Here is a 25,134-nt window from a genome sequence, read left to right as displayed (position 1 = left end):
TTGTTAGAATTTTTGGAGATAAAAAGTACTTCTTTCCTAAATTTTCGTCTTAGTGGGGCATATGTGACTCTGGAACAAATTCATGACTGTGTGATCAGATGACAATCTATTTCTCTGGGGTGCTTGGGTGCCTCAGATGGTTGAGAGCCTGCCTTCGGCTCAGGTCATGGTCTCCAGGGCCTAGGGTCAAGTCCCGAGTTAGGCTCCCTGCTCAGTGGGGAGTCTGCTTCTCCCTCTGCTTGTGCTCTCTCTCTCAAATGAATGAAATTTTTTTTTTTAAAGATTTTATTCATTCAAGAGAGAGGGTATACCAGTGGGGGGAGGGGCAGAGGGGGAGAGATGTGCAGAACCCAATGTGGGGCTTGATATCACAACCCTGAGATGACCTGAGCCAAAACCAAGAGTTGGATACTTAACAGATGGTGCCACCAAGCCCCCCCCCCATTTTTTTCTTTTAAAATAACCTTTTTATTAAGACCCAGACTTTATTTTAGTTATACATCTATATTTTTAAGATTTTGGTTTTAAGTGATCTCTATACTCAGTGTGGGGCTTGAACTTAAAATCCTGAGATCAAGAGTCACATGCTCTACTGACAGAGGCAGGTACCCCTTAAGACCCAAAATTTAAAGTAAAGCGTGGAAAACACTTAAAGTGACAGTGTGACTCATGTTGATTTTTTTGTACTTTGGGAACTCCGTGTCCTTGGGTATCCTCTGCTCTCATGTTATGATTTTAGGGTTCTACAAAGGCCTAGGATCAAGTCCCAAGTTAGGCTTCCTGCTCAGTGGTATAAGCCTGGTTTTATGAAACTGTTCCATTTGTTTATAAAGTGGATTTAAAGCAAACTGTAGTTCACACAGGGACCTGTGTTTGCAGACACAATAGGAAAGATGTTTAGGAAAGTTCATCCACATGTAGAATGTCTCAGCAGGCTTAATCATGAAGAAAAAAGGAAAAATAGTCTGTATGCAGCTCTACAGACTTATGAGAATAAAAGGCACAAAAGTTGAGGAAAAATGTAAGTATGGCTAGAGCAAAGGCTGTACAACCAACTCTGTCTTCCATTGGGGAGAAATCACCCAGTTAATCTGTATCTTAAAGACTATGGTACAGGCGCTGAGGGGGGCACTTGACAGGATAAGCACTGGGTGTTGTTATACTGTAATTTGGCAAATCAAACTCCAATTAAAAAATATATTAAAACAAGACTGTGGTAGAATCTGGCAGACAATAGTTTTAATTCATAAATTCAGAATCATTAAAATATTTGGATTAAGATGACAGAAACACTACCTTGTAGTATCTGCAAAAAAGGGAAAAAGGAACTTAATGTAGGGATGAGAGATAATGAAAAGTTTATAGTAAGCAAGAAAATAAAAAACAGAGACTGTACATGATCTATTATTATGATTGTTATTTATACCCAGTTTTGTTCTAGATAGCATATAAAAGGCCTTAGAAAGGAATACAACAAAATATAAAATGTAATTAAAAATACACAGATGGGGAATCCACAAAGATAAAATGAGGAGTGCCTAAAGCATTGTTCACAGAATACACCATGAGTTCTTGCTTATTTGATAGAAGAACTTGGCTTTGAGCTTTCTAGAAGATAGCTCAGAGAGGAGAAATAGGGACTTTTACAGTGATTATTTAAATTCAAGTAAATTGTATCATCCAGGAACTGATCCTAAGGGTCAGAGAAGTTCATTGAGTTACTGATCATTTGTGGTCTTTATAAAAAAGATTATAACTATCCTCAACAACTTGCTTACAATAAATAATGTCAAGGGATGCCTGGGTGGCTCAGCGGTTTAGTGTCTGCCTTTAGCCTGGGGAGTGTTCCTGGAGTCCTCGGATCGAGTCCTACATCAGGCTCCCTGCATGGAGCCTGATTCTCCCTCTGTGTCTCTGCCTCTCTATGTCTCTCATGAATAAATAAAAGCCTTAAAAATAAATAAATAATGTCAAGAATTTTTTTTTTAAGATGTTATTCATTTATTCATGAGAAACAGAGAGGCAGAGACACTGGCAGAGGGAGAAGCAGGCTCCTTAAGGGGAGTCCGATGTGGGACTCGATCCCGGGACCATGCCCTGAATTGAAGGCAGATGCCCAACCAGTGAAGCGTCCCATGTCAACAAGTTCTTATGGCTCTTAACTACCTGATTCATAATAGGTTGATGGGATAGCTCAAATAGTTCAATAAAAGTAGTTCTCTAGGAGGCCAAAATGATATAGTCCAGGTATTCATGTGGGTAAAAAGATACTAATAATCATTTCTTGATATTTTTCTGATCAAAGTGAGTAATGAGGTTGTGTTAGGTTCTTGTTTAATTTTTATCCTACCTGATCCTATAATTCTGATTAGGCCATCCTTACTTTCTTAATTATGAAATCTTACAAGGATTTTGAAGAACAAACACTTTGATAGGGTAGAGAATATCTACAGTTGATTACCACTGACTTCTTTCTTGGAGAAGTTAGGAATCCTGTTTTAAAATCCCCACCTTGTTTCTTTTCAGGAACAGGATAACTATGTAGCAGAATTGCTTCTAAATTCTAATACTATTCTTTTTGTCATAGGAGTATTAGAGCTCTTCCTTTGACCTGTTGATTACAAGATAATTGACATTCATATTAATGTGCCTTTTTTTTTTCTTAACCAGCATATCTTTCTGAAGCCATGAAGCTCACACAATCTGAGCAGGTGAGACAATTTCTTAATATTTGTGATAAGGGTTAGAAGGATTTTTTTTGTCAAGAGTTGATTATGCATAAAATAGCGTGCATAAAACACTGTAGTTTAAAATACACAAAATGGACAAGAGTACTTCAAAAATTAAAACTCAGTGTCCCAGATGTGGCACGCAGAAACTTCTGTTTTCAGTTATTTACTCCCAGATCTAAGATGTGTGTTTCTTAGAGACTAAGCAGTTCTGGCTAAGGGGAAACCAGCTGCTGGCCTTCCCTTTGCATGCCAAAAATAATTTAAATCTAAATTTGTCTTTTCCTGAATTCCTAAGCAGTTCTGGTACCTTTAAATTTTGTTTCACCAATGGCTTTAAATTTTTTCTGCGTTTGGGAAGGGCCTGCCTAGGTTTTGAAAATCTCTTTATCCAAAGATGATTTTCCGATTATAAAAGTGTCAGGGTACATAGAAAATACTCAGTAAATGTTTGTCTAATACAATTAAGGAGATGATCACTTCTGTGAGGGGTTATCAGTGGGCAAGGGAAAAAATACGACTTCCTCAAACTGAGCCAAGAGAATCTGAAAGTTGTTTTCTGTTCTGTGCTCTTCCCGTTGTATGGAACTGCTCATGTTAGCCACAGAATACAAACATGCACTGAGCTTTCTGAATCCCTGTTAGTAAAAAGGGATTTTAGCTGTGGCACCTGGGTGGCTCAGTTGGTTAAGCATCTGACTCTTGATTTCAGCTCCGGTCATGGGATCCAGCCCCAAACTAGGCTCTGCACTCAGCATGGAGTCTGCTTAAGAGTCTCTCCTCCTCCCCCCACTTAAAGAAAGTAAATCTTTAAAAAGATTTTACCTAGTTGTAGAATGAATGTTTAAAGGGAAAAGTTTCTAATTTTTAAGCTGAGTACAAATGGCATTTCAGAGGCGTAGGACCATTCAAAAAAGGTCTTATTCAATGTGTTGATTTGGAAAGGACTTCTGACTTTCTGAATGAATGGGATTTTGTTTATGAATAAAAAAGTTAGCTTATCTAAGGTAGAAGGACCTACTTACTTTGTTTTTGCTTTTTTTGTTTAAAAATTTTAATTTAGAGCAACCTGGGTGGCTCAGCGGATTAGCACCGCCTTCAAACCAGGGCCTGATCCTGGAGACCTGGGATCGAGTCCCATGTCAAGCTCCCTGCAGGGAACCTGTTTCTCTCTCTGCCTGTGTTTCTGCCTGCCTCTCTCTCTCTCTCTCTCTCTCTCTCTCTCTCTCTGTCAAGAGTTGATAAATAAAATCTTTAAAAAAATTTTTTTAATTTAATATATATCTGATAGAGTAAAATTCTCATTGAGTCACAGTGTCATTATTTTTTAGACTATTGTTTTTCTCACTTAGAATTTTTTAAAGCACTCAGTTTGGTTAAGAGAATGCCAGGAAGTATCTTTTTTTTTTTTTTTTAAGATTTTATTTATTTATTCATAGAGACACAGAGAGGGAAAGAGAGGCAGAGAGAAAAGCAGTCTCCATGCAGAGAGCCTGACTTGGGACTCGATCCAGGGTCTCCAGGATCATGCCTTGGGCTGCAGGCGGTGCTAAACCGCTGTGCCACCGGGGCTGCCTGCCAGGCAGTATCTTAAACAAAATATTAAAGTGTACCCCCCACACACACATACTCTACTGTGAATACGTTACTTTTAAGTAGAAAATTGTTAACAGAAAATTTTCATAAACACTTATTGACAAAAAAACATATTCAGCATAGAAAATGTGGAAAATACAGTTGAGTCTTGAACAACTCAGGGCTTAGTGGGTTTCAGCCTCCTAAATAGTTGAAAATCTGCCTATATAACTTTTACACCCCCCCCCACCAAACTTAATTACCCATAGCCTACTGTTGACCAGAAGTCTTAACAATAACATAAATGATTGATTACACATTTTGTATGCAATGTGATTATATATTGTATTCTTCTATGAACGTAAGCTAGAAAAAAATATTAAAATCACAAGGATGAGAAAATATATTTAGAGTACTGTCCTGTATTTGTCGATACAGTAAGTTTATGTTGTTTATTTATGAGATGAATTGTCTGTTACTATGGACATTAGTGCTGTAGATGTCATATGTATTTGACGTGAGACATCAAAAATGAAAATACAAAAAAACTCCTTCATTGACAGATACAGCAATTCATTCACTGATAACAAAGAAGAACTAATATGATTGCTTTATGGTAAACTAGCATCTTCCATATGATTGCTTCTCAGTAGCCTAGCCTAAACACTAATGTATGAATCATTATAGGATGTTTATGGTCTACAGCACTTTAGTCATATTTATAATACAGTAGTGGAAACATTGTTACATTTAAAAAAAACCACTTTCCTGTGATGATAGGCTAATCCGCAGTTTTTCCCAATCAAGAGAGAGGTGTGCCCATTGGTAATGTAATTCTTTGAAACAGTCATTAAATGATAAGAAAACTTAATCATTATGCCCGTGTAAAGATAGACTGTCCGCTTCCACACAAGCCTTGCACATGGTGTCAGACACAATGAATACTTCAGTGATGATGACACAGAAACATTTCATATGGTTCTTGCAGCACAGTTATTAGATTCTCACATGATTTTTTTGCATATAGCATTCTGTCATCTGCAAATAGTGATAATTTTATTTCTTCCTTACCAGTTTGGATACCTTTTATTTCTTTTTCTTATCTGATTGCTAGGGCTAGGACTTTGGTTTTGTACTGAATAAGTGGCAGGAGTTGATATCCTTTTTTAAAAAAAAATTTTTTAAAGTGTTTGTTTGTTTTGAATGAGCAAGACAGAGAGCACTCACACGATGAGGGGCAGAGGGAGAAGCAGACTCCCCACTGAGCTGGGAGCCTGAGGTGGGGCTTGATCCCAGGACTCTGGGATTGTGACCCACGCTGAAGGCAGATCCTTAATAGACTGAGCCACCCAGGTGCCCCAGGGGTTGATATCTTCATCTTGTTCCTGATCTTAGAGGGAAAATGGTCAGCCTCTAATCATTGAGTATGATATTAGCTGTGGGTTTTTCATAAATGGCCTTTATTAAGTTGAGGTATGTTCCCTCTAAACCCATTTTGTTGAGAACTAATTTATCATGATTGGATGTTGAATTTCACCAAATTCTTTTTCTCCATCTATTGAGATGATTGTATGATTTTTATCTTTCTTTTTGTTAACGTGGTGTGTCTGGTTGATATACATTTGTAGCTATCGACCATTCTTGGATCCTGAAATAAGTCCCATGAGATGATGGTATGGTGGACGATCCTTTTAATAATGGTGTTGATTTGGTTTGCTAATACCTTGTTGGGGATTTTTGTATCTGTGTTCATCAGGAATATTGGCCTGTAATTTTTGTAGTGTCTTTGGTTTAGTTATCAAGATAATGCTGGCCTCACTGATAGAATTTGGAAGCTTTCCTAGCTCTTCTGTTTTTTGTAATAGTTTCAGAAGGATAAGTATTAACTCTTAAAACGTTTGGTAGAATTCACCTGTGAAGTCATCTGGTCCTGGACCTTTGCTGGTTAAGAATTTTTTATTACAATTCAGTCTCTTTATTTAAAAAAAAAAAAATTTTTTTTTTAAATTTATTTATGATAGTCACACACACAGAGAGAGAGGCAGAGACACAGGCAGAGGGAGAAGCAGGCTCCATGCACCGGGAGCCCGACGTGGGATTCGATCTGGGGTCTCCATGATCGCGCCCTGGGCCAAAGGCAGGCGCCAAACCGCTGCGCCACCCAGGGATCCCCAATTCAGTCTCTTTAAATATTTTTATTTCTTCCTGATTCGGTTTTGGAAAGTTATAAGTTTCTAGCATTTATCCATCTCTTCTAGGTTGTCCAGTTTGTTAATGTATAAGTTTTTGTAGTAGTCTCTCATAATCCTTTGTATTTCTGTGGTATTGATTGTAACTTCTCATTTCTGATTTTCTATGCGAGTGTTCTCTTTTTTCTTTTTTTAAGACTTTATTTATTCATGAGAGACACAGAGAGAAAGAAAGAGAGAGAAAGGCAGAGAGACACAGGCAGAGGGAGAAGCAGGCTCCATGCAGGAAGCCCGATATGGGACTCGATCCCAGGACTCCGCAGTCATGCTCCGAGCCAAAGGCAGACACTCAGCCACTGAGCCACCCAGGCTTCCCTCTTTTTTCTTATTGAAAGTTTATCAGTTTTGTTTATCTTTATAGAAAACCAGCTTTTAGTTTCTTTTATCTTTTCTGTTTTTTTGAAATCTGTTTCACTTATTTCTTCTCTGGTCTTTATTATCTCCTTCCTTCTATTTTACTTTGGGCTTTGTTCTTCCTTTTCTAGTTCCTTTAGATGAAAGGTTAGATTGAGATTTTTCTTATTTCTTGAGGTGGTATCACTGTTAACTTCCCTCTTAGATCTGCTTTTGCTGTCTGTGACTGTTGTGTTTTCATTGCCTCCCTATCTTTTTTGAGTCCTCTTTGATTTCTTTTTGTTGACCCATTGGTGGCTTAGTAGCATATTTTAGCCTCCACGTGTTCGTGGGTTTTTTTCGTTTTCATCTTGTAGTTGATTTCTGTTTATATGCTCTGGTGGTTAGAAAAGATGCTTGAAATGATTTCAATCTTAAATTTGTTATGGCCTAATGTGATTTATCCTGGAGACAAATGTACATGCACTTGAGAATAACGTGTATTCTGTTGTTTTTGGATAGATTATTTTATAAGTATTTGTTAAGTCTATCTGGACTAATGTATCTTTCAAGGTCAGTGTTTCTTTATTAATTTTATGTCTGGATAATCTATTGATATAAGTGGGGGGTTAAAGTTCCCTGTTATTATTCTATTATTGTTACTGTCTCCCTTTGCTCCCTTAATATTTACTTTATATATGTAGGTACTCCTATGTCGGCTGCATAAATGTTTCCAGGTGTTCTGGTTGGACTGATTCCTTTATCATTGTGTAACACCCTCCTTTGTCCCTTATTACTGCTTTTGTTTTAAAGTCTATTTTTTCCTGGTATTAGTATTGGTACCACAGTTTTATTCTGTTCTGTTTGCCTGGAATATCTTTTTCCATTCTTCCACTTTTCGTCTGTCTATGGCTCAGGTTGTGATCCCAGGATCCTGGGATTGAGTCCCACATCAGGCTTCTCAAGGGGAGCCTGCTTCTCTCTCTTCCTATGTCTCTGCCTTTCTGTGTGTGTGTCTGAATAAATAAATAAAATCTTAAAAAAAAATACCAGTCACAGGTACTTTTGATACTACTTTCTTTAGTGTTCTGTTTGGATTCCTTTGTATTTGTGTATGTTACAAATTTTTGGTTTGTCGTTACCATGAGGTTTATATATAATTACATGTAGATAGCAGTCTGTTTTAAGTTGGTGGTCATTTGGGACGCCTAGATGGCTCAGCAGTTGAGTGCCTACTTTTGGCCCAGGGTGTGACCCTGGAGTCCCAGGATCGAGTCCCACTTCAGGCTCCCTGCAGGGAGCCTGCTTCTCCCTCTGCCTGTGTCTCTGCCTGTGTGTCTCTCATGAATAAATGGATAAAATCTTAAAAAAAAAAAAAGTTGGTGGTTGTTTTAAGTTTTAGTGCATCCTAAAAGCACTACATTCTTATTCACTTTATCACCCCACATACATATTTTGTGTTTTTGACATCTATTTTATGCGGTTTTATTAAATGAGTCCCTTAACTAATTATTGTAGATTTTGTCGACTTAGGTCTTTTAACCCTCATACTAGCTTAATTAGTGGTTGATCCACTTCTTTTTCTGTTTTTCCTTACTGGTGAGATTTTTTTCTTTCATATGTTTTCTTATTTCTAGTTTTGGTCTTGTCTTACCACTTAAAGAATTACCTTTAATGCTTCTAGTAAAGCCGGTTTAGTGGTGATGAACTCCTTTAGTTTTTGTTTGTCTGGGACACTCTTTTATCTCTACTTCAGTTCTGAATGATAGCCTTGCTGGGTATTTTTGGTTGTGTTTTCCTTTCAGCACTGTAAATGTTTCGTGCCACTCCTGGCCCGGAGACCTTTTGCTCAGAATCCAGCTGATAGTTGGCAGAGGATTCACATCCTGTAACATTATCACCAGAGGTCTCACCTTCCCCTCTTTTACAACTGGCATCTTGCTGTGATGTGGATGGAATTGCATTAAACCTGTATATCGATTTGGGGACAGTTGACACCTTTCGTTTTTCGAGTCTCCTAATGCAGGAGTGTGCCAGGCTCCGTCTGCCCCAGCTGGGCCTCCCCTGGGGCAGCTCCACAGAGAACTGGCCCCTGAAGGTTGTGGGGCATCCTTGAAGCTGCTACCCTGCCTACTTTGGTAGGAGTGGGGGAGAGGCAGCCTTCGCCCTCTTCGCTCTCCCAGGAATTTCTGCTTTTGGCATTGGTTCGCCAGGATCCCTGAACCCAGGGACTTGTAGGCATGCTTTGTGTGGACTTCGAACCAGCCCAAAGCATTTATCGTAAAAGGCCAGAGCCTCTCAGGCATTAAGGAGAGATCATCTCAATGACCAGGATCTTAATTGGTCCTAAACAGAATACCAGGAAAATAAAACATGTTCTCCATTTCCTTCCAAAATCTGTAATTGTATACATTATTATTTGTTATGACTCTAGTATTGTTAGTGTGAATCATGTTTCTTTCTTTTTTCTTTCTTTTTTTTTTTTTTTTAATCATGGTTCTGATGTTTGAAGACCTAACAAAACCTTAGGGGGGGAAAACAGATCATTACATTTTTGCAATATTTTCATGGTGGTGGTCAGAAAAACATACTTCCAGACAGCAGTTTTACACTTTCCTAAAATTTGTACCACATGATTTGTGGTCAGCTCCTTTAAGGAGTTTTGTTTTGTTTTGTTTTGTTTTGTTTGGTGGTGGTTGTTGGTTTTTTGTTTTTGGGTGTTTTTTTGTTTTGTTTTATGTTTTTTTGTTTTTTATTTTGTTTGTTTTTGTTTTTTTTGGTCTCCCTCCTCTTTAGTGACACTTCTCCAATCTGTGCTTGTACTCAGGAATCCTGAGAATTAAATGTGTTGAAATTATGAAAACTTGTCAGTAATTACTGTGTTTCCAGCCACCCCCTACACTTAGTTGTCTTCAATTATTTAATAGTAGGTGATGCTTCTTCTGTTTTATTCTAGTATTTGTACATTTCACAATGGAATTCACATACATTGGAATAGTGTTTTTATTTCTGAAATTGCCAAACTGTGTTTCCCATGTTGCTAACTCTTTTCCAGTTGCTACCTGCAGTTCATATGATGGCTTTATGTGGAACATGATAATTTTGATGGTGAAAATAAAATTGATTTACAGATTAACATCCCAGTGTTATTTATAACCCTCTAAACCAGAGTGCAAAGATATCTACAGAAATGATATAAAATAAAATGACCCTAAAAAATTAGATGTTGTTACAAAGATGAGGAAAAAGACTTAACCAAAAAATAAAACACTCAGTTGATAACCTTATGGGGATTCCCTGATATGGAACTAATTGCTTTTCTCTTGCTGCTTTTGAGGTCCACTTTATCTTTAATTTTTGACAATCTAATTATAATGTCTTGGTGTGGATCTCTTTCAGCTATTACTTATTTTTGCTTTAAAATAAAAATTATTTTTATAAAAGCTCCATTTCTTCCTTTTTAAAAAATTGCAGGGGTAGAAGTTAGTGATTCATCAGTTGATATAATACCCAGTGCTCATTCCACCAAGTGTCCTCCTTAATGCCCATCCCCCAGTTACTCCATCTCCCCAGCCACTGCCTTCCAGCAACCCTCAGTTTGTTTCTTAGAGCTCAGTGCCTCTTACGGTCTGTCTCCCTGTTTTCATCTTATTTTATTTTTCCTTTCCTTCCCCTGTGTTCATCTGTTTTGTTTCTTAAATTCCACATATGAATAAGATCATATGGTATTTATGTTTCTCTGACTGACTTACTTTGCTTAGCATACTGTAGTTCTTTCCACGTCATTGCAAATGGCAGGATTTCACTCTTTTGATGCCTGAGTAGTATTCCATTGTATACATACACCACGTCTTTATCCACTCATCTGTTGATGGACATCTGTACCCTTTCCATAGTTTGGCTGTTGTGGACATTGCTAATATTAGTTCTTCATACAAGTTTTCTTATTACTCTTTATATTGTCCCAGAGATCCCTTAAGTAACTATCTTTATCACAAAAAATGTTTTCTTTTGATGTTGATTTTGGGTGATTTCTACCCTTTCAGATTGCCGATCTGTTCTGTATCATCTAATCAGTTTATTCCTTATAATGTATTTTTTACTTATTGTATTTTTCTGCTCAGTACTTTCTTATATTATGGAGATATTTTCTATATCTTTGCTGAAGATACATATTCATACATTCTTCTCCCAAGTTAGGTGAGCCTCTTTGTGACCATTATTTTGAACTGTTTATGGGGTACATTGCTTATCTTCATGGCATTTAGTTGTTTTTCTGAGGACCTGTCTTATTCATTCGTCTAGAATGTGTTTTGGTCTCCTTATTTTGACTAGCTCTTTATTTCCATCTGTTAGGGAGTTCACCGTTGTCTCCTGGTCTTGAAGGAGTGGCCTTAGGGAGATGTCCTGTGGGGCTCAGAAGTGCAGTCCTCCCTGAGCCCCTTTGTTGCCTGTTTGTCCCCTCTTTTTGTGGTGGGGCCTTGACTATGGTGGATGGGAATGGCCTCTGGCCCAGCTGAGACCTGGTTGTTTTGAGGAAATTTGAGGTTCTTTTGAATTGGAAACATAGTATATAAATCTTAAGTGTTATAAAAGTTATTTAGAAAGGAGGATCTTGGGATTATATTCATTGGCTATTCCTAAAAAGATTTAAATGATACCTTTCCTTCTGTGTGTGCTAGGCTCACCTGTCACTGGAATTGCAAAGGGATAGCCACATGAAACAGCTCCTCCTCATCCAGGAGAGATGGAAAAGGGCAAAGCGGGAGGAAAGATTGAAAGCCCAGCAGAGCACAGACAAAGAGGCAGCTGCTCCACTACAGGCATCTCACAGACCCTCCTCCGAGGAGGCCGAGGGCCAGAGTCCCCTCCTCTCCGAGAAATACAGCCCTTCCACTGAGAAACATCTGCCTGAAATTCAGGGGGTCTTTGACAGGGATCCAGACACACTACTGTTTCTACTCCAGCAGAAGAGGGAGCCAGCAGAACCATGCATTGGAAGCAAAGCCCCCAAAGATGATAAGACCATTATAGAGGAGCAGGCAACCAAGATCGCAGACTTGAAGAGGCACGTGGAATTCCTTGTGGCTGAGAATGAAAGATTAAGGAAAGAAAACAAACAGCTAAAGGCCGAAAAGGCCAGACTTCTGAAAGGCCCAGTAGACAAGGAGCTGGATGTTGATGCTGATTTTGTAGAAAAGTCTGAGCTGTGGAGCTTGCCGCCACATTCCGAGACTGCTGCGGCCTCCTCCACCTGGCAGAAGTTTGCCTCGAGTACTGGGAAAGCCAAGGACATCCCCATACCCAATCTTCCTCCCTTGGATTTTCCCTCTCCGGAACTTCCCCTTATGGAGCTCTCTGAGGATATTCTGAAAGGCTTTATGAGTAATTGAAGTGGAAGGCCATGAAAGAGCTGAGAAGACAAGACAAAAGAATAGAGTAATACAGTTCATCCAGAAAAAAAAAAGGGAAAACCACACAGAGGATAATGGCAGAGATGCTCCGTCCCCTGGCGTGCCGTGGGAGCAGCACGCCGGGACCTGGGAAACGCTCACTGTGAAATGTGTCCCGTCTGACCGAGCACGCAAGCTGATGATTCCAGATTGGGCAGACGCTAGACTCTTGGAGGTTCACTTTCTCCTGATACACACCAAATGGCTACCTGGAATAATTTTTCAAGCAACAGTTATTTTTCTTATCTTCAGGGTTAAAATGTATAAAAGTATGTTATGTATAATTAATCTATAATGCCATAAATGATAATGCAAAACCTAAATAATACAGTGGCCTGAGGGGCCACTTTGTATTAGAGACATGCTTTCTATCATGCATTGACTGTATGCATTTTGTTATGCACATTTCGTTTGTTTAATAAGGTGTGTGAGATGCACCTTTCCAGATGAAACTCTGTGTGCCACACTTTGCACTACTCATGACATAATGAGAACCTCAAGACTATCAGGAGAAATATTTAAATTTCCATTTTATGAAGAAAGGAACCAAATTATTAGTTACGCTTTTTTTTTAAATTACCAGTTTACATGATTAATCAGGGTGCATTTTAAGTTCTAACTTTTTTGTTTATTGTTTAAATGTATCATTTAAAAATACTAAGGAAATATCCTTTTCTTTACTGATGCATGAGTGGAAGTAATGGTAGTTGGCAGTGTTTGATTGTAAGAAGTCAATAAAATAATTGTGTTTTATACCTTTGTTGAATGTGGTCGGTGGTTTACGAGCAGGTTCATTGTGGCTCCTGTTGTCAGTTCTGAATATGAATTTTTTTTTTAAGATTTTATTTATTTATTTATTCATGAGAAAGAGAGAGGCAGAGACACAGGCAGAGGGAGAAGCAGGCTCCATGCAGGGAGCCCGACACGGGACTCGATCCTGGGTCTCCAGGATCATCATACCCTGGGCCGAAGGCAGCGCTAAACCGCTGAGCCATCTGGGCTGCCCCTGAATGTGAATTTGAAGAGATTCAACTAGATGGTTGCTTTGGTTTGTTGAAGACCTGCTTCCTGGTCTTGTAGTCGGTTTCCCCAGAATGGGGGTGAAAGGCAATAAGGAAGTTCCTGAGTCTGCACCTGCCCTGCCACAGGGGCACCGCTCAGGGAGGGGACTGGGCTGTCCCCCTACCTGCTCTGCAGAGGTTCCCCCCTCCCCCACTCATGTTCCCAGGAGGAGGAGGAGGAGGAGGGTGTCCGCAAACCGCCTGGCTGCAGGCCAAGACGGCACGCTGCCTCAGGGCTGCTCTCTGGGTGGTGGGCTGAGGGTGGGATGGGGCTCACGCAGAAGTAGGATGAGATGAAGTGGCCTCTGGAGGCCACATCTTTTCACATCTCACCTGGCTGCAGGTGACATCCAAAATAAACTAGTTTCTTAAAAGTAAGACTTCCTATTCTGTTAAAAGTTATGTCAGTTTGTCCATCTCAGTGCTGTAATATCCCAGACTCCAAATATTTTGCTTGCCCAACCTTACAAAATTTCAGGTTTTAAAGTTCGTGCCCCAGGGGACCCGGATGGCTCATTCGGTTAAGCGTCTGCCTTCTGCCTTCGGCTCAGGTTGTGATCTCAGGGTCCTGGGATTGAGCCCCCCCGGTCGGGCTCCTTGCTCAGCGGGGAGCCTGCTGTTCCCTCTGCCCTCCCCACTGCCTGTGAGCGCTCTCTCTCTCTCTCTCTCTCTCTCAGCCTGTGAGCTTCTCTCTCAAATAAATAAGATCTTTTAAAAAGTTTGTGCCCCAAAGAAGCTTACCTCGCCATTGCTTTCTCAAAACCGAGCTCCGCTGTGTTTTGACATGAACCTTTTCTAAGTCGTCGCCCTGTCCCGCTGCCAGCTTGCCCCGGCTCCCCGTCATCCCCGCTCGCTCTCAGCACCGGGTTCTAAGCATCTTCTCGGCGAACGTGTGTTTAATGGACTTCTGCTTTACCGCCGTTGGGAAGCGCTCACCTAGCTAGTACTCTGGCTGACCTGGTTAAGTTCTTTGAGGCTCTTAATAGAATATATGTGCCTCTTGACCAATGTGACTCTGGCACCTTTGCAGCATCCTAGTGGTGTCTTCCACAGAGCAGATAATGAAGTACACCACTTGGTTTATTTAATTGTGAGACCTGGGCACGTGGCCCGTCTGCTGGCGGGGTTTCCAGTGTTACTGGGTCTTAGTTTAGCTTAAGGCACTGAATGGATTTAGGAATAGCTTGTTTCCACGGAAAGACCACATGTGCTTGTCCCTGTTGCTCGGCGGGCCCCGGTCCTAGCTGACTCGGTGGTGGCCTCTCGCTCTTGAACGCAGATAACTAGTTGGGTGTTGGGCCAGAGAGTTCAGCTTTTCGCAGATGACAAAAAACATGTCTTTCAGAAGGTAAGTATCCTGCCATGGTAACCACAGGCCATCCCTCCTACCTGGAAACCATGCATAAGAGAAGAGGGAAGAAGGAGATATTTTCAAGATCGGTCCATGAAAGCCATTGTCCTTCATGTTTCATCAAGGTTATTGAAATAATGAAAATACTTTGTCTCTAAATCAATTCAAGATGTTAAATCCATTATGTTCTATTTTTAACACTCTAGGTATTACTTTAATATATTTTGAATGTCATTATTTTTAAAGCCTTTAAGAGCTCTTCCTTGATAATGAAACAAATTGAGGCCCAGGAGGTTATGACTTCTGTGAAGTTTTATACCAGCTTGGGAGCAGAGCCGGGGGGCGGCGGGGGGGGAAGCGGCACACAGTCCCGTGCTGCGTTTACTGGGCCACACGGGGCTGGGTTGTCTAGTTTTCCTACTTGGGCGAAGTGACCTGGTCATTCACATTTCAGGCCCACACTGTATCCCTATGCCTCAGCTATTCTCCCCAAGGGAAAGCTGGGGTTCCACCTGCTGAAAGTCCTCCCTACACTAAACCGTAGAAAGCCTAATCCCCATTTTCTGTGGTGTCCCTTTTCATTTGTGTGGAGTTGTGAGGAACATTTTGTTGTTTTAGAAGGTGAGGATGAATCTAGCTTGAGGCAGTCCACCTTAGGATGGTTATAACAGATCTGGAGAATCAAGGCTTATGAACTGTAACAATAGTTCATAAGTAATAGTGCAGTAGTTCGTAATAGTTGAGTAGAAACGGCTACCCACCTGTTTCTGGGCCATTGTAGACCAGTTGGCTATATATGTGAAGATCAAAAGTGACCCCTATTATATTTTGTCACATTCCCGGCATAACCTAATTGGATACCTCTGTGGGAGGCAGTGGCATGGTTTTTAAAAAAGATTTCTTCAAGATAGGTCTTATTTTGTCCCAGTTGGAATAGGGTCCTTTAAGGGTCACTGCTGACTAAGGAAGCAGTGCCATCTAGTGGACAGTGAGAAACTTCTGGTTCTTGTTGGGTCAAAGGGGGCGTGTGGGCGGCAAAGGTAAAAAAAAAAATCCTTAGTTGGTCACTAGTAAATACCTTATATTTAAATGCTCTAGTATTTAGTAAATATTTTCATATTCGAGTCATTCTGTATATACCTATAGGCAGAAAGGGGAAAAAAGCCTGAAATCTGTAATCTGAGTACAGGCACCAGATACTTAACACACAGCATCTTTCCTTCCGCCACTAAAACTATGATGTAGCAGGGGCGCCTCGGTGGCTCAGTTAAGCATCTGCCTTTGGCTCAGGTCGTGATCCCGGGGGTCCTGGGATGAGCCCCGCATCTGGCTCCCTGCTCAGTGGGGAGTCTGCTCCTCCCTCTCCTGCTCCCCCTCCTCCCTGCTTATGCTAGTGCTCTCTCGCACTCTCGCTCTCTCAAATAAAATATTTAAAGAAAATTATAGGGATGCCTGAGTGGCTCAGTTGGTTGAGCGTCTGCCTTCGGCTCAGGTCATGATCCTGGAGATGCGGGATCGAGTCCCACGTCGGACTCCCTGCATGGAGCCTGCTTCTCCCTCTGCCTGTGTCTCTGCCTCTTTCTGTCGCTCATGAATAAATAAAATATTTTAAAAAATTATAAAGTAGCTAGTGTAGCCTTCATGGAAGAAGCAAGGTTGGCGAAATGGCTTTCTTGGTAGAGAACAGCATGAACAAAAGTATGGAGGAGTTCAGAAATGGGAAAGAGGAACTGTAAGCTTGTACAGAATCAAATCATGGCAACAGACAGGAGGAAATTGGGTGGAGGCCCATGTGGATTGTCCTTTGATTTTTTGAAAGTGAGGGGGTCAGAATCAGGTCCTGGTCGTGAGTGGAAAATATTTGGAATATGTTCTCAAAGTTAGGATTGCTTACTCAGCAGCCAAAAGGATCTCAGAAGCTGGGGTCAGTTTTTGTGGTCCTTAGCATGCTTTTCTGTTGTAGATGTTAAATTGGAAAAAGAAGGTAGAGTACTCAGTATGACGAAGGGATAAAAGTGAAGGAATCAGGGATACAAATGGGAGTATCTTTAAGGTTACCAAACAGCCCAAGATGTTCAAAGGATACAAGACAGGTTAGATGATGGGGAGTAGGGGCAGCATTGAGGGAACAAAGCCTCATGACGGGTTCCCAAAAGTAAAGGATACTTTTTCTTTTTTTTTTTTTTTTGTATTTATTTATTCATGAGAGAGAGAGAGAGAGAGAGGGGCAGAGACACAGGCAGAGGATGAAGCAGGCTCCATGCAGGGAGCCCGACGTGGGGACGTGGGACCTGATCCCGGGTCTCCAGGATCATGCTCTGGGCCAAAGGCGGGGCTAAACCGCTTGGCCACCCCAGCTGCCCAAAGGATACTTTCTAAAACAAGGAAAGGGAGGTTGTAGCCTGGAAAAGGGGCTCTTGGTTTGAGGAACCAGACAACTTTTAGGCCTATGCTCCTTTGAAGTTGATCCCCCAAAGAAAAATTCTGCTGCTGAGGGTATTATGAAGTCCTCGAGTCTCTGTTGGCACCAGTAGATCTTCTGTTGGCTTTGGATTAGATAATTCGCTATTCTTATGAGGATATGGCTGTTCAGGGAGGAGCCTGGCTATTTGAAACAGATGTTAACCTCTGCCCCCTTTAGTTTCAGGGTTAAAACTAAACCATGGAGTGAGCAAGAAATTGAGTGGGACAAGGGTCACAGATCCCTTTTCATCTTTAGGTAGGTTTCATTTACTTAAATACTCAATGCTTGAGATAATGTAAGTTCTAGAATGGCCTTTATTCCATAAAGTAGGAAGACGGTGGAGTAGGAGGAACTTACATGCAGCTTGTCCCACAGGTACAACTAGATAACCCAGCAGAGTAAATACCCCAGAAAATGACCCAAAGACAGGCAGAACAGACTTCACAGCTGAAGGTAGGGAAGAGGGCAGGTGGGGTGGAGGTGTGGTTGAAAGCGAGGGGGACCCGTGGGATTGTCCACAGAGGGAACTGTGGGTGCAGAGAGGAGGCACCCTCACAACAGCACCCCAGGCACTGGAACCCTCGGGGAGGATAAATCCCCAAAACTGGCTTTGAAAATCAGAAGGGCATAAATAATCCTCTGAGTTCTTACAGTCTGCAGGGCTTAAACCTATAACTCTATCAGTGGGCTCAGCTCTGGGAGAGCCAGGAGGGCGAGAGGAAACCGAGTCCCCATCCTTAGCCCTGCAGAGACACAGCCTAGAAGCAGCAATTTGAGAACCTCTGGGGCATATGGGAGGGAGGTTTGTTCACTGACCTCAGAGTGCATGCTGGGAAGGCAGGGATCATTGGGAGACACCCCCAGGAACCGAGGAGCTGGTGGGCGCCATTCCCCTGCCCTGCCACTAGTGCAGACACCTGCAGGAACCAGCGCTGGGCCAACGCTCACTACCCAACTTGCTAACAGCACACCCTGCCCCCAGATGCCCTTTTGGACATGCCCCTCCAGCCAGGCCTCCACTCCGGGTCCCCTCCCCAAGCACACCTGTGCAGACCTTGCTAACACCGTCCACCCAGCCCCTGCATTCTGTAGACCTTACACCTCCAGCATGCCATTGGCCAGAGCCGATTCAAAGAGGAGCCACAAGCCTGGCATGGGCCAAACAGTCCCAACAGGGACTAGCACCACTCCCAAGTGACTCCTGCCCTGGGCAGAGGGTAAGATAACCACACACACTAGTCTGGCTGTAGCCCCAGCAGTGGGCTGGAGGCAAACAACGGGTCTGACTACAGGCCCCACCCACCAATAGAAGTTTCTCGGGGCAACGCAGGAAAAGCACTCTGCAGTTTGGTGCTACTGCAACTCTGGCAAACAGCTGGTCTGACTCAGGGCCAAGGTGTCCTCAGACTGGATACCCCATAGGGACCAAACACTGCCCACAATGGACAGAGAGTCACTGTAGATGACTGAAGGAAAAAGCAATTTAGTCACAACTGTAGGGTGCATGAAACCCCCTTGAAGCCCCCGGTTCTGGTTAACAAGGGACCCTGCACTGCAGAGCACTACAGGACCCCTTCTTCATAAGGCCACTACTTTCAAGAGCAGGAGACATAGCTGACTTTCCTAGCACAGAAACACAGAGACTTAGACAAAACGAGGAAACAGAAATGTACCAAATGAAAGAACAGGACAAAATCACAGCAAGACACTTAAGTGAAATGGAGGTAAGTAATCTATATGCCTGATAGAGAATTTAAAGTAATGGTCATAAATATATTCACTGGACTTGAGAAAAGACTGAAGGACATCAGTGAGACCCTTAACAAGGCAATAGAAAACATAAAAAAGAACCGATCAGAGATGAAGAACTCAATAACTGAAATTAAAACTACACTAGGTGGAATAGATTAGAATACACAGAAGAACGGATAAATGGCCTGCAGGATAGAGTAATGGAAAGCAACCAAGTTGTAAAGGAGAGAGAAAAATATATATATATGAAAAAAATGGAAATGGACTTAGGTAACTCAGTGACACCATCAAGCATGATTACAAGCCGTGTTATAGGGATCCCAGAAAGAGGAGAGAGAGAAAAGGGGCCAGAAAATTTATTTGAAGAGATGATGAAAACTTCCCAAGTCTGGGAAAAGAAATAGACATCCATATCCAGGAGGCACAGAGAGCCCACCCCCACCAAAATCAACCTAAGGAGTCCACGCTAACACACATAATTAAAATGGCAAATAATTAAAATGGCAAAAAGTAGTGATAAGGAGAGAATCTTAAAAGAAGCAAAAACAAAACAAAACAAAACAAACAAAAAACACCCACTTACATAGAAGAGAAAGCCCATAAAGCTATCAGCTGACTTTTCAGCAGAAACCTTACAGCCAGAAAGGAGTGATATATTAAAAATGTTGAAAAGCAACAGAACTACAGCCAACAATTCTCTACCCAGCAAGGCTATCATTCAGAATAGAAGGAGAAGGAGGGATAGAGCTCCCCAGACAAACAAAAGTTAAAGGAATCAATGACCGCCAAACCAGCCCTACAAGAAATGTTAATAGGGGCTCTGTGAGTGGAAAAGAAGACCATAGGTAGGAGTAAGGAGAGAGCATGAAAGCAGTAAAATTATACCTATAAAAACAGTCAAGGGGACGCTTGGGTGGCTCAGTGGTTGAGCGTCTGCCTTTGGCTCAGGGCATGATCCCGGAGTCTAGGGATCGAGTCCCACATCAGGCTCCCTGCATGGAGCGTGCTTCTCCCTCTGCTTGTGTCTCTGCCTTCTCTCTCGCTGTGTCTCTTATGAATAAATAAATACAATCTTTTTTTATATATATAAACACAGAAGTGTTTTTTTTTAATTTTTATTTATTTATGAGAGAGAGAGAGAGAGAGAGAGAGAGAGAGAGAGAGGGAGAAAGAGGGAGAGAGAGAGAGAGAGAGAGAGAGAGAGAGAGAAGCAGGCTCCATGCACCGGGAGCCCGATGTGGGATTCGATCCCGGGTCTCCAGGATCGCAGCCTGGGCCAAAGGCAGGTGCTAAATAAAAATAAAAAAAAAAAGAGGGTGACAGAATGGATAAGAAACAAGGCCCATCTATATGCTGCCTTCGAGAGACTCATTTCAGACCTAAAGACACCTGCAGATCAAAAGTGAGGGGATAAAAACATTCATCATCAAATGGAAGTAAAAAAAAGAAAAAAAGGCCAGTCTAGCAATACTTTAATTGGACAAAAAAACACATTCTTTTCTTTTTTTTTTAATTTTTATTTCTTTATGATAGTCACAGAGAGAGAGAGAGAGAGAGAGAGAGAGAGAGAGGCAGAGACACAGGCAGAGGGAGAAGCAGGCTCCATGCACCGGGAGCCCGACGTGGGACTCGATCCCGGGTCTCCAGGATCGCGCCCTGGGTCAAAGGCAGGCGCCAAACCACTGTGCCACCCAGGGATCCCCAACACATTCTTTTCAAGTGCACATGGAGCATTCTCCAGAATCAATCACATATTAGACCACAAAACAAGTTTCAACAAATGCAAAAAAGATTGAAGTCATACCATGCATCTTTTCTGACCACAACACTATGAAACTAGAAATCAACCACAAGAAAAAAAATCTGGAAAGATCACAAATACATGGAGGTGAAATAACATGCTACTAAGAAATGAATGGGTCAACCAAGAAAGCAAAGAGGAAATTAAAAATTAACACATGGAAACAAATGAACATGAAAACACAGTAGTCCAAAGTCTTTGGGATGCAGCAAAAGTGGCTCTAAGAGGGAAGTTTATAGCAATACAGGCCTACTTCAAGAAGTAAGAAAAATCTCAAGTAAAACAACCTAACCTTACACCTAAAGGAGCTAGAAAAAGAACAAAAATCCAAAACCAAAAGAAGGAAGGAAATAATGAGAGCAGAAATAAATTCAAACCAAAAAAAAAAAAAAAAAAAAAAAACCCAATTGTACATATAAATAAAATCAGGAACTAGTTGTTTTAAAAGATTAACAAAATTGATAGACCCCATTTAAAAAAAAAGGACTCAAAACCAGAAATAGGAGAAGTAACACCACAGAAATACAAAGCATGATACAGGACTACTACAGAAAATCATGTGCCAACAAATTGGACAAACTAGAAGAAATGGATCAATTTCTAGAAATATATAATCGCCCAAAACTAAGTCAGGAAGAAATTGAAAGTTTGAGCAGACCAATTACCAGCAATGAAATGGAATCAGATGGCTTTACCAGGTGAATTCTACCAAATATTTAATGAAGAGTGACTATTCTTCTCAAAGTGTTCCCAAAAATAGAAGAGGAAAGGAAGCTTCCAAATTCATGCTATGAGGCCCACATTACTCTGATACCCAAACCAGAGAAAGGCACTACAAAAAAGCACCACAGGCCAATACCTCTCATGAACACAGATGCAAAATTCCTCAACAAAATATTAGCAAATCAATCCAACAGTGCATTTAAAAAAGTCATTCACCAGGGCACCCGGGCGGCTCCGTTGGCTCAGGTCACGACCTCACGGGCCTGAGCTCCAGCACTGCATTCGGCTCTGCGCTCAGCCCAAGTCCGCTGGAAGATTCTCTCCGTCTGCTCCTCCTCCCGTGCACATGTGCTCTCTCTCTCTCTCAGATAAATAAATAAATCTCTTAAAAAGGCGGGCCTCTGGGTGGCTCAGTTAAGTGTCTGCCTTTGGCTCAGATCATGATCCCAGGGTTCTGGGATCGAGCCCTATGTCAGACTCCTTGCTTAGCAGGGAGTCTGCTTCCCTCCCTCTCTCTGCCACTCCCTCTGCTTGTGCTGTCAAGAAAATAAATAAAATCTTAAAAAAAAAAAGTCATTCACCATGATCCAAGTGGCCGTTATTCCTGGGATGCAGGTGGGTTCAATATTCACAAATCAATCAGCATGATAACAGCATATCAGTAAGACAAAAGATTAAGGGGCACCTCGGTGGCTCAGTCAGTTGAGTGTCTCAGGTCATGATCTCTCAAGGCCCTGTGGTCCAGCCCCATGTCAGACTCCCTGTTGGATGGGAAGCCTGCTTCTCCCTCTGCGCCTCCCCTCCCCCACTTATGCTCTCTCTCTCTCTCTCTCTCTCTCAAATAAAATCTTTTAAAAAAGAAAAGATAAAAACCATATATATGATCATTTCAATAGATGTAGAAAAAGCATTTGGCAGAGTACAACATCCACTCATGATAAAAACCCTCAACAAAGTAGGTTTAGAGGGAACATTCCTCAACATAATAAAGGCCATATATGAAAAACCCACAGGTAACCTCATACTCAATGGTGAAAAATGGAGAGCTTTCCCCTAAGGTCAGGAACAATACAAGCCTGTTCACTCTCACCACTTTTATTCAAATACTGCCTGTGCTGTCTTCTAGAATTTTTATGAATTCAGGTGTCACATTTAGGTTCCTAATCCATTGTGAGCTTATTTTTGTGTGTGGTGTAGGAAAGTGGGGACCAGTTTTCCCAGCACCATTTGTTGAAGACCATCTTTTTTCCATTGTATATTCTTGCCTCCTTTGTGGAAGATTAATTGACCATATAATCCTGGGTTTATCTCTGGGCTTTCTATTCTGTTAATCTATACATCTGTTTTTGTACCAGTACCACACTGATTACTGCAGCTTTGTAGTATTTCTTGAAACCTTGGTTGTGAGATCTCCAGTTTTGTTCCTCGTTTTCAAGATTGCTCTGGCTATCTGGGGTCTTCTGTGGTTCCCTACAAATTTTAGGATAATTGTTCTAATTCTGTGTAAAGTGCTATTAACATTTTAATAGGGATTGCATTAAATCTGTAGATTGCTTTGGGTAGTATGGGCATTTTAACAGTATTTGTTCTTCTAGTCCATGATCGTGGAATGTCTTTGGAGTCACCTTCAGTTTCTTTCATTAGTGTTCCAGTTTTCAGAAGTTTTCCCCCTTCTTGATTAACATGTTCTTTTTTTTTTTAACTTTTTTTTAATTTTTTATTTATTTATGATAGTCACAGAGAGAGAGAGAGGCAGAGACACAGGCAGAGGGAGAAGCAGGCTCCATGCACCAGAAGCCCGACGTGGGATTCGATCCCGGGTCTCCAGGATCGCGCCCTGGGCCAAAGGCAGGCGCCAAACCGCTGCGCCACCCAGGGATCCCGATTAAGCATGTTCTTAGGTATTTCATTACTTTTAGTGATATTGTAATGTGATTATTTTTTTCTCTCATTTTTAGTGAATAGAAATTTCTGCATATTGATTTTGTATCTTGTGACCTTACTGAACTTATTAGTTCTAGTAGCTTTTTGGAGGGGTCTCTAGGGTTTTCTATTACAGTACTATACCTATAGTGGAATTAAAAAATGTTTAAAATTGATTGGCTATAAACAGTTATTTGTCCCATTTTTGAAATGTAGGCTCATTTATTTTAAGACTGGCAACAGAATAGGCTCACAATTCAAGACAGAGTTCTGAACTTATCATAGGCTATTTTAAATAATAAATGAAACAAAATAAATAATAAAACATTTCTTAAAAGTAATCTCTACACCCAACATAGGGCTCAAACTCATGACCCCAAGATCAAGAGTTGCATGTTCTAATGACTGAGCCAGCCAGGTGCCCCCATCTTTGGCTATTCTTAAATGCTATTTTTCATTATCTTTCCACAGTGGCAAAACTATTTGTGGGTTTCTAAAGCTATTAGAAATATTTAGTTTAAAAGTTAGGATGGCACAGTAGTTGGAAAAAAAGACAAACAAATCCAAACAGCATACCAATTTCTATATAATACATAGATCTCTGCTTTGTGAAGTGGAAAAACCACACCGAAAAGATTTGTGGCAAGTAAACCAATAACAGTGGTCGTTTCTAGGAAACTACAAACACTCCCTTTACCCCCAATTCTTCATATTGGTGGTATCTTGATAAATTCAGGAAAAAAGCAATTTTTAAGACTCCTGAGGTTTTTTAACAATCAAAAATGACTCAATTAGTAGTCATCCCTGTCTACCTTTTAAATAAACCCTTCTCTCCATAGTTCGGTTGACAGTGGTGGCTCTGAGTCACTGACCATCACAGAAAATGTGCTGAACACCAGGAATGACACACTGTGTGGCTGGATGAGGACTAAACATTGGACTTGAAAAATTCAAGAAACTGCTAATGGTTGGAAAGATGTGAATAGAATACTTAGAACCAGATGTGGACTCCTAACAACATTATGTCAAAGCAAACGGCGGTAGATCAATGTCCTATGTATGGTATCAAAAGCTCCATTAACAAGGGAAGGGCAGCAATTCCCCATGACTACAATTTCTGGAGCTTATACTTTTTTTTTTGTTTTTTAAAGATTTTATTTTATTCACGAGAGACACACAAAGAGAGGCAGAGATATAGGCAAAGGGAGAAGCAGGCTCCCCAAGGGGAGCCTGATGCGGAACTTGATCCCAGGAGCCACACACAGCTGCTCAACCACTGAGCCACCCAGGTGCCCCTATACATAACCATTAATCACTGGACTCAATTGCTACTTTCATTTCTCCTCTGGGAGGGAAAGTGAGGTGATGCAAATCATGTGATAAACCATTCAACAGATGTACAAAATTTTTAATTTACTAGAATTTGTTTCTGAAATCCTATAGCATCACTGGCTCAAAGCTTTGAAGAATTTTTTGTTGTGTAGAGTCAGCTCAGTGGTGGGGTTATGAAAATTCAAATTTGTCCCAACATAAATTTATGGGGAATAATTTAAGCATGATAGGCATTTTGTATTGGCTTAACAGGCAATTTCATTGCAAGAAAACTTTAAGTTGAATGCAGAAAACAGCACCTGAATCTTCATGATGGCATTGAGCCCCCACTCATCCATCCACAGCTGGTGTTTCCCTCTGATTTCATAGAACCCCATTTCCACCATTT

General features: G+C 41.1%; 1 protein-coding gene across 3 annotated transcripts in view; it reads left to right on the top strand.

The window, feature by feature from the left end:
* Positions 1-13,092, top strand: part of NRBF2 (nuclear receptor binding factor 2) — a 32,818-nt gene extending 19,726 nt beyond the window's left edge. For all 3 annotated transcript variants that reach the window (XM_055308938.1, XM_055308936.1, XM_055308937.1), the window contains 2 exons: positions 2,671-2,711; positions 11,569-13,092. In XM_055308938.1, the coding sequence (XP_055164913.1) occupies positions 2,671-2,711; positions 11,569-12,279 (752 nt within the window). In that variant the 3' untranslated portion in view covers positions 12,280-13,092. The remainder of the gene's footprint in view (positions 1-2,670; positions 2,712-11,568) is intronic.
* The last annotated feature ends 12,042 nt before the right edge of the window (positions 13,093-25,134 follow it).

The sequence above is a fragment of the Nyctereutes procyonoides genome, unplaced genomic scaffold, assembly GCF_905146905.1.
Source record: "Nyctereutes procyonoides isolate TBG_1078 unplaced genomic scaffold, NYPRO_anot_genome, whole genome shotgun sequence".
Taxonomy (NCBI): Eukaryota; Metazoa; Chordata; class Mammalia; order Carnivora; family Canidae; genus Nyctereutes; species Nyctereutes procyonoides.
This window is presented reverse-complemented; position numbering and strand designations above follow the sequence as displayed.